Raw genomic sequence first — 14,705 nt, forward strand, 5'->3', positions numbered from 1 at the left:
TTTTGCAGAGATAATGGAATCACAGAGGACCCAATGCAAGAAATTTGGCAGAATAATACTGGAGATGAAGGCATGCACAACATAATGATGGACTAAACCCCACACAGTCAGCAAAGCATATGAATATGAAGCATTATTGTAACTTTCACTGTATCCATCTTTTAGTGTATTATCGGATTGCTGAGTCATGTAACAGTATTTCCCACTTATAGTGTCGGTCATCTTGTTTTCCCTCCCCTATATAAAGGAACGTAGTCAAGAGTAGAAGGCAGAGTTCTTGGAGAGTGAGTCCTCTAGAGCAGCATACTTGCATTGAGAGACAGATTGACATTTCCATCTCTCTTGAAGCAAAGCAACTCTAGTTTTCTTCTTGTATTTAGATCCTTGAGTGTTGTGAGCTTTTTAAGTTTAATAAAAGCCTTCTTTCAAAAGGGAACGTTATCCATTTGAACCTTATGTCTTAAATAAATTATTTTCTTGTTTAGAAGACCATCCTTTAAAAACCAACCAAATTAGATAGAGACTACGATCAGAGGTAGGAAACGAAATTGATATGTGCTGTGCTTGATCTAAGGAAGGCAAGGTTAAGGTTAGCTACCTTTATAAAGCCGGAAGCTAAGAAACGCCGGAGTATCCAGTGCCAACTACGTTCAGGTATCGGCCAAACCTCTCTATCTAGTTTAATGTTGCGAAGCATGGTGGGCTTATAAGCATAGAAAGTTATTTATTTAGCATATAAATAGTAGCATTGTGATAATTAGTACCATTAAAAGTTTTTAAGTGAATCATTACGTTGAAATTACCATTTAAAAGTTACTTTATATAAAGGTATTTTGTTTTGTAGCTACTTGCAGTTAAGTATTTAGCACTGTCAAACATCTTGAGTTTACTGTCATAATTATAAGTTATACTGTCAAAGCTCAACCAATTATTGTCAAAATCGCCCGAAAATAACCAGCGGCATATTTTGCCACTGATAACCGCGATCTAGACAACCTCTTATACATAGTATATATCAGAGATCATAATTAACTTTCTAGAAGGAGCGTGTAGTCATGAATAAATCATTAGGTCGATCACCTCTTAGTTCCTTAACGTAAAATTTTAGTCAACAAAGGAAGATAATGATCCAAAACCCAATAAACATTATCTTGTTGTCATTACAACTTACTTTCTTTGAACAAGTCGACGTTAGTTATAGTCATTGGTTTAATACTATATATAAATCGAAGAAGTATGTATAAATGCATTTATAAAATAAATCGGTCCACAAACATGACAAGGCTCATTTTAAAGTCAAAGTCAAATGTCAACACTTTGACCGTATCAAATTTCGGCATACAGAATAACCAAAAATGCTTTTAAAATTGAATTATATATCGGATTTGGATTTTGGACAATCTCTTAGCGTAAATGCTAAGGCCTTAATCGAATCCGGTCAAATTTTTTTAGTTTATGTTTTGATCAAGTTTGATATTTTTAATTCTAATTTAATTTGGTCTATGTCAAATATTGTGTAATCTCGTATCCTTCTCATTAATAACACACGTATATATATAGTACAACTCATTACCTAAACCCTAGATTACATATTAGGTAACATACCATATGTAGGACTCATATTAGGTAACATACCATATTTAGGACTCTACAGAATATTCACAGAATAATATCTAATATCTTAACATATCTTAACATCCCCCCTCAAGGTGGAGCATGTAGATCTCGAATGCCCATCTTGTTCAAAAAAAACTCAAATTGCTTCTTCCCGAACGCTTTAGTGACGATATCTGCTAACTGAACCTTCGTCGACAGTCTCGACACATACGACGGGCTGATGACTGCCTTGTCTCACTCTCATCACTACACGTCGTCTCATCGACACCTGTCGTTGCTGAGACGACGTCTGATTCCACTCGACTGGGTGTATAATGTTGTTGTTCCTCCCTCACAGACGACGACACCCCTTCGTCGACGCCACTAGTCAACGACACGTCCTCATTGTCACCTGTATGCGACAACACTCCCTCAGTATCACCCGTAGGTGACGACACTCCCTCAGTATCACCCGTAGGTGACGACACTCCCTCAGTATCACCCGTATCATATAACATAACTCTATCTCATATGATATTCTATCCTCTAGGATAACTACGTTATCCTTAACTCCCTCCCTCAATCGTAACGGCAGTTTCACGAACGTTGCGATTGGAATCACCATTCTTCGATTAAAAAAAATCGAGCAAGAAAGCCATTCTTTTCGAACCTGCACTTTTTTTTTTTTCTCTCTTGATGAGAACGCCTTTCTTTTCGAACTCACCAATTATCTCAATATGAATACTCGAATTGGACGCGATTCCAAGTACGAGTCTTTTCTCCAACACAAACCTCATCTTCTACCAATTTGCAGCGGAATTATTATATTAATTACGAATCCCGCCGGTGGGTTTATTTTTCTAACCCACCGGCAGGGGATAATTTTTTTTTTTTTTTTTTTTTTGTAGACGGGTCGTAGGATCTCCCTAAGCTCTTGATACCATGTCAAATATTGTGTAATCTCGTATCCTTCTCATTAATAACACACGTATATATATAGTACAACTCATTACCTAAACCCTAGATTACATATTAGGTAACATACCATATGTAGGACTCATATTAGGTAACATACCATATTTAGGACTCTACAGAATATTCACAGAATAATATCTAATATCTTAACATATCTTAACAGTCTAATTTTTCTAATTTTTTAACTGGTCTAATCTGATTTTGTCTAGTCTAATCTAGTCTGGTTTGAATATCTTTTGGGAGTATTTTTGGTATGATCTGACCTAATCTATTCTGATCTAACTAGCAATAAAATAAGGTGATGAGGACAACGCCCAACTTAGTAAAATGCTTCCTTAGACAATCTCTCTCATATTCTTCCTTTAATAACCAACTAGTGTGTGGCCCGGGCAATGCCCCGATCGCTACATTATATTGAATAGTTAAAATTTTAGATTTTTCTTGAGCTCAATATTTGACGAAATGCATGTATACCTTAAAGTGAAAAACATCAATTAAGTTTGTCAACTACACAGACACACTACGTCATTTATCATGCCAAGTAATTTTTCAATTAGATCATCTTACAATTGTATAATTTGTTTTCTAGTGGAACTAAGTGCTTCAAATTAATAACACCAAATTAGATATAAGCAGTCATGCAAGGTATTTCTATAGTTGATGCTTATGAGATTCATGACATCATATTTCTTCATAGTTGTCCTAATTTTTTTTTATTTTTTTCAAAATATTCCAAAGAAAATAAAAAATCAAATAAAAATTTAGTTGGTTTAGATTTCATGCATGTTAATATTTATTTATAAATTAATGTGAAGAAATAAACCACAATTGGTGGTTGGTTAAGATGGTAATGAGAATTATCATTTAGACATGAGGTCTAAAGTTCGAACCTCGTTGTATTGATTTTTGGTTATCCATTACATGACATACCACTTGGTGAGTGAATGATGTGGCGTAAAGGGAAGAGTACTACGTGATATATGGACGTTTTCTAAAACGCCTTTTAATATATTAGTATAGATAATACTTTAAAATTGACTTAAATATCAGAGTTGGACAATCTCTTAGGGTAATTAAGTAGACGCTAAGACTTTATTCTCTTCACCGAATCTGGTCTAATTTGTGGTTTGTGTAGTTTTATCTGATCCGTTTGTTTTAGTTTCTGGTTTAATATGGCTGGTCTGCTTTTTCTAGTTTCTGGTTTGGTATGATCTGACTTTTTCATTTTTTATATGGTCTGATCTGGTCTAAGTTATCTTCTATAAATGCTTTTTATTTTTTAATTGTCTAATATGACCTGGTCTAACCATATCTAATTATCAATAAGAATAAGTTGAAAACAACAAATCTTAACTAATTAAGTAAACTTCTTCCTTATAGTCAACCTCTCATCATTTTATTTTCCTTATATAAACCCATTTCCCTCAGTCTCATATATCCTCATCCAACACATCACACACTCAAAACATACTCCAAATATATATCCACAATAAAAATAATGTCTTCCTTTCGACCAATTTTCGCCGTACTCATGGCGATTGCTTGTATGTCAAACATCTTACTAGTCGTGGCTCAAAATTGTGGGTGTGGTGACGGTGTATGTTGTAGCCAATGGGGTTACTGCGGCAACACCGACCCATACTGTGGCGAGGGATGCCGTGAAGGTCCTTGCAGCGGCGGAAGTAGCGGCGGCGGTGGTGGTGGTAGTGGCGGTGGTGGTTCGATCTCTGATATGGTGACAGATGCGTTCTTTAATGGGATCATCGACCAAGCAAGCTCTAGTTGTGCTGGTAAGAACTTCTATAGTCGGTCTTCTTTCTTGGATGCTCTCAATTTCTACCCTGAGTTTGGGACTGGAGGATCTGATGATGATACTAAGCGTGAAGTTGCTGCCTTCTTTGCTCATGTCACCCATGAAACTGGACGTAAGTATATACTTCCTCCGTTTCTTTTTATTTAATTTTATTTGAAATATTTTATTTTTCACGCTTATTGATAATTAATCTCTTTAATTATCAATAAGTAAAAATATAAAAATTTAATATTCAAAAAATTATACGTAGTACTAAGACAAGTCTAGCAAAATCTCATATAAATATGTTTTTCATTAGTTATAAATTATCAAAACTAAACAAAGTAGAATACGTAAATAGTGCAAAAGGTGAAATATTGTGACTATTTTAAAATGGATTAAGTATTATGATATTCTACTCCAGCAAATAATGCAAATAAAAGTACATGCGGAGTATTTCGTATTAATTATTTTTTGAGGAAAATGGACAAAGCCTTTGGAACCCGATGTTACCAAATGTGAGTTGTCCGTATTGGAAAAAGAGGAGAAAAAACAATACCACCATAATAAGTTTGTAGAATTGTAGAGTTACTCCCATTATTGCCAATTGTTTAATATAAAAACCTCTATTGAGCTTATAAGTGGCCCGAACTCTCCTCCTCCTTATTATGGTTGCCCAGACCCATTTCATATTTCTATGAAATTTAACACCTTTCCCTTTCATTATACATAAAAATATCAACTTTTATCATTTTTGTTTGAAAAGATTTTAAGATATTAACTATCAAAGTGACCAACGTTACGAGAAACATATTTCTAAACAGAGGAAGTATTAGTCGTATACGGTACACCGGTCCATATACTCAACCCCATTTCCCCAAACCCACACTACCTATCATAAAAAAAAAATGAAGTGGAATAAGGTGAGTTATATGATGGGCCGCTAAATATTTAGAACGAAACCCAATATTATTAGTCCTTGTGTGTCCGATCCATCAAGGCATCAACATTTGGTACGTATAGACATAATATACGAGTAGTTGTCATGCATACCTGTTTCAGTACGGTCCATTCCACTGAAAGTGACTCAAACTCAGATCTGTGTAGTTAGGATATGATGGCTAATTAACCAATTTTAGGGACGTAGGCAATGTACAAATAATACGAAGTATATGGGATCAATGGCATACATTGTGAAATTTTAGAAATTTTCTTCAAATTTTGTTATAAAATTAATTTAGTCGTTGAACCCATTAAAATATGTATTTTTCATTTTGCACCCACTAAATATTATTTTTGATCCGCCACTGCCAGCTATGATAGGTGTTGGTTCATTAAATAAAACTGATTTGTTATATTATGTTGCATGCAGATTTTTGCTATATAGAAGAAATCGCAAAATCAACATATTGTCAAGCAAGCACAGAGTTCCCATGCAACCCAGACAAACAATACTTTGGTAGAGGACCAATTCAAATAACATGGAACTACAACTACGGACCAGCTGGTCAAAGCATTGGCTTTGATGGTTTAAATTCACCAGAAACTGTTGCTAGTGATCCCATTATCGCCTTCCGAACCGCCTTTTGGTTTTGGATGAACAATGTTCACTCTCGTATTATTTCTGGCCAAGGGTTCGCCTCCACGATTCGAGCTATCAACGGTGGTGAGTGTGGTGGCGGGAATACCCCCGCCGTTAACGCTCGTGTTGGGTACTACACTGATTATTGTAGTCAGATTGGTGTTTCACCTGGTGATAACCTTTCTTGCTAGTCATAAAATTAATTAACTTACTCTATCTATCATCTATGTAATAAAAAGTAAACTCATATCAGTAGCTAATGTACGTCTTGTATTGTATTGTATACTACGTACTTGTTTTTTATTTCTCCTTTCGTACGGAGTATTTAATAAAAGAGATATAGCTCTCCCTCCATCTTAATTACGAGTAATTGAATTAAGTTTGAGGCTTCACAGAGCTCCACCCAATCAATCTCCACGAGCAAAATATATTAAGGGGTATTCGTCAAAATATACGATCTAAATATTAAATATAAAATCTCTTTTTATATTAAAATTATTTTCTTTTATTTTTATTTTTATTTTTTAAAAATATCAAATGGATTATACATTACAATTTTTATATTGTATATTTCTTCATTATAATTACAAAAATGTCACTTGATATGCCTATCAAGGGGTTGTTTTGAAATTTCTCGGTATCACAGGGTGCGCAATACTGGTGTATAAATATATTGGAGTATCTTTCAACTCTAAAACTAAGGGTTAAAAATGTTGGTATAACCTTGGTTGACTTAAACCATATAAGCAGGGGTGTTAATGAGCCAAGCCGAGACCAGCCTTTGTCGGTCTCACCTCGGTCCGAGACCGAAACTCGTCGAGCCTGGGAAAGTGAGCTCGAGCTCGAAACATCAAAATCGAGTTCGGTTAAGGCTTTAGCCAGCTTGTTAGAGATTGATCATCAAATGTTTAATTAAGAATTGAAACATGTTTATCAAAATATATGTGTTTATGATTATCAATTTTTTTCATGTTTTCTACGTTAAAAATAAACATCTATCAAAAATTAATATATTAAGATTTTATTTTATAAAAATACATGTATTAAAAAGAACTCGTGCGGCCTTGTTCACGAGCTAGCTTTCGGGTCGAGCCATCTATAACTAGCTCGAGCTTGGCTCAATAAGTTCTGGAACCGAATCTGAGCTCGAGTCGATCGAGGTTCGTCGAGCTAAGTATCGAGTAATTTGCAAGCAGACTTGGCTCGTTAACACTCTTGATTATAGCCTCGTAGCTTGATCTGTTTTTCCATCGTAAAACAATCTTTCTTTCTTAAAATTAAATGAAAATAAAATAAAATTGGTAGCAGATATTATGGTTTAAACTTTAAACCGAACTCTTCTTTTTAACAAAATAAATAAAAGCAAATCTTCCATAATTAGGAAAAATATAGAAATATCTTTTAGGATTAGGGCTTTGGCGCTTTGCCTATATATTTTAACGCCTAACTTCCTTAAACACAAAACTACAAAAGCCATACTTTCTCAAAATTTATTCTTGTTATTATCAATGACTCCACAAGACTTTCTCAAGACTGCTACTACTACTGAAATTTTGGGCGATTTGGGCGAAATCAGAGTTGAAGAAGTAATTAATCTTAGCAAGGAATGGGAATTAGATCAGTTCCCAATCGATTCCAATTTTATGCGTCAAGATTTTGATGTTTTTTATGAAGCAAACAATAAGAACTTGTTCAACAAGTTGATCGAGGATGAATTCAGGAAGGAATCGGGTTTAATAAGTTTGGAGAATCTTAATTCGAGTTTGGAATTAAAGAAGGAATCATCATCTAATGATAACAATGATGATTGTTCTACAAGTAAATCCAACGAGAAAGAATCAAATTCGAATTCAATTTCAAATTCAACGAGTAATTCGAAAAAGTTAGGGTTAGGGTTTGGTGTTGAGAGAGAATCAATAATGGTGAAGAAATCTGATTTGGATTTGATGAAATCGGTTCAAGAGTCGTCGTCATCCCCCGCCGCAAAGAGGCAGAACACGTCATCATCATCATCGGAAGTGAAAATAGTGGTACATGCTTTGGCGGCTCCCCATTTTTGCCCTTGGAGAAATAAGAAAGGAGTGCTCAAAAAAGGTAGACGTGTTAAACCAATTTCATTAATTTCTTAACTATAATTTCTATTTTCATATAATTATAATCAGTGGTGTATCCATGATCTTAAAATAGAGTAGACATTTTTTAGATGACATTATATACCATATATACTGGTGTAATTCTAACCACTAAGATGCAATTGCAGTGGTGTATTTTTTATGGGTTAAATATTACTTATATGAACAATTTTATATTTTCCAGGCACATTTATTTGTTTTTGTTTTTTTTTTGGAGGGAAGGGTAGTGCAACATGGATCCTCCCCTGATTATAATTATAATCTTTGGTTTCAGAATTATTTGATTAAAACAGTGTGCTTAATTAGTTTGTACATTCGACAATTCGATCTCGTTGCATATGCGCTTTGTTGCTATGAAAAATTATCCACTTTGATTGTTACTTGTTAGCTAGTACTACGTATTAATTAAGTTTCTTAGTTAGCTTTATGTTTTGTTTCATTGATTATGTTTAACTTGGATTTACAAATATCTTTTATAATTTTTTTTTAATGTAATTCTGTTCAATTTCTTGTGAGTGCATATGAATGGGTGGCAGCCATTCAATTTAAAGTGCAGTTTTCCGTGTCAGATTTTCAACACTCGAACTAACATGGGCAATGTATATGTATGGTTCGTATGGACACCAAATACTTGATTTTAGACCAAAATTAGGTAATGTTTGGATACCATCATTTGATTTCAAATACTTCATTTCAAATCTAGAAATTTAAATTCCAACTTTCAAATCCAAATTATATGTTTGGCAAATATGAGAATTTCAATTCCAGTATTTCAAATTCTACCTATATGTTGGGAGGTTAACTGGAATTTTTAATTTAGTTAATGGATAGTAGAAGAAAAAAACCATAATTTACAACAAATAAACCATAAACAACAATCGATTATCAACAAGATAATTTCATGCAATCCTATCAAAAAAAAAGTTACAAAAAAATCATTCAAAAATATGCAATGACGGTTAAACCTAGATTCGAAGAGAAATTCTTACTCCAAATTTGTGTCCCTCCATTCGAATTAAAAGATCACACTCACTTTAATTTCCCAAAATTAATTTTCTTTTTCCTTTAATTTACCATAACTTTTAGCCTTCAATCAATTCAACAACTAAAAATCCCCCAAACCAAAAATCAAACAACAAATGATTGCTTCTCCTTCTTCCCGTTTGCCTTCCATTGTTGAACCTCCAATCTGATTTTTCTTCCAATTGCGTCAAATCTGTAAATTGTATCAATTGAATATTTTCTCAAACAATTATTTAGGATCTCAAAATTTGGCTTCAGCGATAGCGGCAGAGAAGAAGAAACGATGACCTTCTGTTGGTGGAGGCCGGAGGCGGATGAGCCATGGAGGGCTGGTGGCAGAGGAGAGATATTGAGTTTAAGAGAGAAGGAACTGATATTTAGGAGAGAGAGTTCAGGAGGAAGGTAAAATATCTTGCAACGACGGTCAGTAGTGAGTTAATAAACGGTGGTTGAAGTGGTGGCCATGGAGAACTAGTGGTTGAGGCGGTGGAGGAGAGAGAAAACTTGGGCTGGTGATGAGAGAAAGGGAGAGATGTGAAAGAGCACAAGATGAAGGAATTGAAATGACGGGACTTGAGGTTGAATTTCAAATTCATCAAAATTAACCTATTTCTTTAATGGCTTGGATTTGGGCCAAATCCAATTACAAATTCTAGGAGTTTCCAAACAAGGTAATTGGGTCAAATTCAGAATTACAAATGAAATTCATGTTTCCAAACAGGCCATTATGGAATTTGTTTACAAAGTAGCAGAGTTGCATACTTCGACACGTACCTTGTTGAGCATGCATGCATGGATACCCGAGTCCAATTAACATAGACTGTCCATGCTTACTTTCAATCTCGTTCTTCTACAATCTTGCTAAAATTATTCTTTCTTACGTAGTAGTTGCATGTTTTTATTTTCAAATACTTTGTTGTTGGTAATGGCACGTTTAGGTGCAACCGTTCATTTACATGTGAGTTGAAATTAATTAGATTGACTAATTACATGTAAGATTGAACTACTTAACATGTCACTAATTGATTTTAGAATAGAATCCACTAGACTTACATGTGGTCAATCTTTTTTCTTGTATAGGCTGATGGGCTTTTGTATATAACCCAGTGAGTTTATCGTAACTGTGGTAAAGGCTATCATAATTAGGTTGTAGACTTGTAAGAGCACTTTAAGGAGTGGCATCAATTACCCGAGTCGATATTACATCAGCATGCATGGCCCTCTCTCCATTTCCTTCTCCTTCTAGCTCTCTCACTAAACATCAATCTCTTTGTTAATTTAAAGCAAAAAATATTGTTAATTGCATAATTTTATTGCAAACTAGATAACATAATTTAATTGAACGTCATCAATCAATAATAATACGGATTTTTCATGAAATACCCCCTGAATTTTTGCGAAATTCACCAAATGCCCCTCGACTTTCAGAAATTCACCAAATGCCCCTCACATTTAACTTAATACCCAAACTACCCTTACTAATGACGCGCCGTTAGCCTAGTTTCAAATTCACCAAATACCCCTATTATAATACTTATATCACCAAATACCTCTATTCTAAAATATAATTCACCAAATACACATAACTTAAAATTACTCATTTTGATGCTCAACGGCTAGTTAAATGTACAATAACTCTCTCCAACCTCGTCCAATTTGATTGTATGTGGATGTTGCAATGACTATATGGTAAACTGAGTTCACTGGCAGCTCAAGGTCTCTTTAAGAAAGTACAAAATACCTAATCTACACATTTCAGCTCATGAAAACAGAACCAAAAATGCCCCTTCATCAAATTTGAAGTGATGCAAACAGAATACTAAAAATATCAATACTACATAAACAATGACATGTAGTCATAAAACTGGCCAAGAAATTACCAGTACGTTTAAGAGCACCCCAGAGATTGATCTAACATACAATATGAGCTTATGTTGCAGTCTTGCAACGCTAACAAGCCGCCCTAAATTTGCCTCGCTGACCCAACAACATCAGTCTCTATAATTCTATATGGGTTAGCTATTACCTCCAATAAGAGTGCAGATTACCGTTATCTCCCGTTTACCATCTATTTATGACAACTCTCAACTTGTAGCCTTGTAAGGCTGTTCTAAACATAGTAAAACTGGCCTTACCCAATTATCTAATGCGTATTATTAGAAACATGCCGCATCCTAAACAAGGCACCTTGATCTTGACGCGAAACAAAATTTATTTACACTAATATAAACCTGGTCCATGCTAACTTAGCGTGGACCTGGGCAACGGAGTAATTTTTATGGGTAACCTATGTAACTGTCACGTGACAGTTATTTTGTAATTTTAAATAGTAACTATATGCGTATTACAGTAACTATGTGTTTTAAAGAGTAACTATGTGTTTTGAAGAGTTTTAATGCGATTTGTGTCTAACCCACTTTATATACATTTTAAACTTTTTTATTTTTCAAAATTTCAGATCTACAATCTGTTCATTCTCTTTCATTTTCTCTCTCTTCATTTTCTCTCTATGCTTTTCAAAATTTAGCCCGAATTTCTAGGTTTTGTTCGATTTTCTTCGTAATTATCTTATAATTCTTATGATTGGATCTATTAGATGAGGAAAAATTGGAGGAAGTAGTAGATCAAGAAGGAGGTTCGTCGTTGCCGAAATCGAATCGAAGAATTTGTGCTCGCCTACAAATCTTCGCAAGAATTTTTAGAGATCACATCTCGGTTTGTTGTTTTTTAACGAATTTTAAGTCTATTTTTACCATGAAAATATTTGTTGTTTTGAAGAAATTAATGTTTGTGTTTTACCGAAGTATCGTTTTCACTTCGCGAATTCGATCGGTGACTTCACGATTTTAAATAGTAACTATATGAGTAATACAGTAACTATATGGTTTAAAGAGGTACTATGTAATTTTAATGGTTACTATATGTGTACAATAGTTACTATATTATTTTAATGGTTACTATATGTGCACAACAGTTATTATATGTCTACAATAGTTATTATTTTGTTGAGTGATTCGAAATGTTTGTTGTTTTGTTGAAATTAGGGTGTTTCACATAGTTAGTATATAAATGATATAGTCACCTTTAGTTTATGTTGCGAAATAGTGTTTTTAATAGTCACTGGAATGTTCGTTGTGTTTATGTTAGTAGTAGTTTTCAGAGTAACTATATTTTTTAAAAAAGTTATTATAACTTTAAAACAGTAACTATGTGTTTAAAATAGTCACTATATTTTTTAGAAAGTTATTATAAGTTTAAAACAGTAACTATGTGTTTAAGATAGTTATTATGTTATGAACAGTTTATAGTGACTTTTTGATAAATAATAGTTACTATACGATTACATTATGTACTATGTTATTTAGAGCATGTATTTGTCCGCTTCTTAGATAGTGACTATATGATTATAATGGTTACTATATGTGTTCAATAGTTACTATATTTTAATAATAGTTACTATATGGTTTATATAGTTACTATATATTTGATATTTGTATAAGAAAAGAATACGAAGTATCAATCACATGTTATTCCAGGTCCTAAAGTTGTACTATCTAGTGACGAATCTCCAAAAATACTTTACAATATCATTTGTATAAGAAGAAATAATGCCTTAAATTTAGAAAAAAGAGACAAAGGCTGTGAACTTTAAGAATTGATGCAGCAAAGCACAAGAGGTAGAAATAGTGTTTGTTGTTTGGGTGAAATTAGGGTTAGTGTTTCATATAGTTAGTATATAAATGATATAGTTACCTTTAATTTATGTTGCGAAATAATGTTTTTAATAGTCATTGGAATATTCGTTGTGTTTATGTTAATAGTAGTTTTAGAGTAACTATATTTTTTAAAAATTTACTATAACTTTAAAACAGTAACTATGTGTTTAAAATAGTTACTATATTTTTTAGAAAGTTATTATAAATTTAAAACAATAATTATGTGTTTAAGATAGTTACTATGTTAAGAACAGTTTATAGTGACTTTTTGATAAATAATAGTTACTATACGATTACATTATGTACTATGTTATTTCGAGTGTATTTGTGTCTGCTTCTTAGATAGTGACTATATGATTATAATGGTTACTATATTTGTATAATAGTTACTATATTATAATAATAGTCACTATATGTTAAGCTAGTTGTTGTGTGATTATAATGGTTACTATATGTGTACAATAGTTACTATATTAGTTACTATATGTTTGAAATAGGTACTATGTTTATTTTATCATGATTTGTTATGTTTATTTTCTTCAATAGTTACTATATTATTTATATAGTTACTATATTATTTATATAGTTACTATATGTTTGAAATAGATATTATGTTTATTTTATCATGACTTGTTACCATATGTTTATTTTCTTTAATAGTTATTGTACGTTTCATATAGTTACTATATTTTTGAAATAAGTACTATGTTAGTTTATTATGTTATGTGCATGTTTTTATGTTATTCTATATTTTTAATGATATATTTACTGTATTATGGATAGAGTTACTATATTATTATCACATCAACTATGTCTGCAACTCTGTGACTAAATGACCATCAATAATATTTATAGGTATTATATCTTGTATTATAGTAACTATATGTTTGGTATAGTTTTTTGTGTATATTATAATGTTCTTTTTATGTTCTTTGTTGTCTTCTATGTTATTAGTAATAAGAGTTACTATGTTATGATCACAACAACTATATGATCATAACAATAACTATATCTACAACCTTGCTCGTATATGACTATCATTAATATTAAGAGTTACTATATCATGTATAATAATAACTATATATTTTTAATAGTTATTATCTTATCATTATGTTCTTTTAATGATCTTTCTTTGTACTCCATGTTATTATTAATAAAAGTGACTATATTATTTTGACAGTAACTATATGACTATAACAATAACAATAACTATATATGCAATTCTGCAAGTATTTTACAATCGTTAATTGTAAGAGTTACTATATGATGCATAATAGAAACTACACGTTTTACATAGTTATTATGTTATTTTTTCATATTTAAATGTTAAATTATTAACTTAGTTTAAATATTATTGATTCAGAAATACAAAGATGATGCACTCAAAATTGAAATCGTGCAAAGAATAAATTCTGCAAGGAAAACAAAAGCAGGAGGAGAAGAAGAAAACCCTGACAACAATGGAAACCAAGAACGTGGTAGAGGAAGCACATGATGTGTTGGTGGAAAAAAGAGACGTGGTCCACGTGGACGTGTCGATTAGTATTTTTTAGTTCAAAAAACATTTGAGTTTAACATGGTTTATTTAATAGATGCAAAGAATTAGAATGTCGTAGCTAAAACAACTAACCAAGTAGTTAATGTATTTTTTATTATTGTTCAAGAGTTATAATTACTGTTACTTTGATATAGTTACTCTTTTATATTTCAGTAATTATGTGATATATAATAGAAAAAATTACTATATGACCTCTAAACCATCTATATCATATTGTTTATTTTTATAATATAGTAATTGTTTTACAGCTAAAGTTATTTTTCTATATAATATAGTTAATCTTTGGATAGAATAATTGTTCTCATCGAAATTACTATATTATTATTATAAT

The 14,705-nt window shown here is 32.3% G+C and overlaps 2 protein-coding genes across 2 annotated transcripts; both read left to right on the plus strand.

The window, feature by feature from the left end:
• The first annotated feature begins 3,991 nt into the window (after positions 1-3,991).
• Positions 3,992-6,305, plus strand: LOC110778595 (chitinase 5). Its single transcript, XM_021983139.2, has 2 exons — positions 3,992-4,496; positions 5,736-6,305. The coding sequence occupies exons 1-2, from the start codon at positions 4,070-4,072 to the stop codon at positions 6,134-6,136; spliced, it is 828 nt and encodes a 275-aa protein (XP_021838831.1). The 5' UTR covers positions 3,992-4,069; the 3' UTR covers positions 6,137-6,305.
• A 1,065-nt stretch (positions 6,306-7,370) lies between these two features.
• LOC130466736 (uncharacterized) lies at positions 7,371-14,447 on the plus strand. Its single transcript, XM_056835352.1, has 3 exons — positions 7,371-8,039; positions 11,697-11,815; positions 14,180-14,447. The coding sequence occupies exons 1-3, from the start codon at positions 7,454-7,456 to the stop codon at positions 14,309-14,311; spliced, it is 837 nt and encodes a 278-aa protein (XP_056691330.1). The 5' UTR covers positions 7,371-7,453; the 3' UTR covers positions 14,312-14,447.
• Positions 14,448-14,705: the final 258 nt, after the last annotated feature.

This window comes from Spinacia oleracea, chromosome 2, assembly GCF_020520425.1.
Source record: "Spinacia oleracea cultivar Varoflay chromosome 2, BTI_SOV_V1, whole genome shotgun sequence".
NCBI classification, from domain to species: Eukaryota; Viridiplantae; Streptophyta; class Magnoliopsida; order Caryophyllales; family Amaranthaceae; genus Spinacia; species Spinacia oleracea.

Coding starts and splice junctions, on each gene's coding strand:
- LOC110778595 (XM_021983139.2), top strand. CDS start 4,070: ATGTCTTCCTTTCGACCAATTTTCGCCGTACTCATGGCGATTGCTTGT. Junction 4,497..5,735: donor TGTCACCCATGAAACTGGAC/GTAAGTATATAC, acceptor TGTTGCATGCAG/ATTTTTGCTATATAGAAGAA.
- LOC130466736 (XM_056835352.1), top strand. CDS start 7,454: ATGACTCCACAAGACTTTCTCAAGACTGCTACTACTACTGAAATTTTG. Junction 8,040..11,696: donor GAAAGGAGTGCTCAAAAAAG/GTAGACGTGTTA, acceptor TGGATCTATTAG/ATGAGGAAAAATTGGAGGAA. Junction 11,816..14,179: donor TTTTTAGAGATCACATCTCG/GTTTGTTGTTTT, acceptor TTATTGATTCAG/AAATACAAAGATGATGCACT.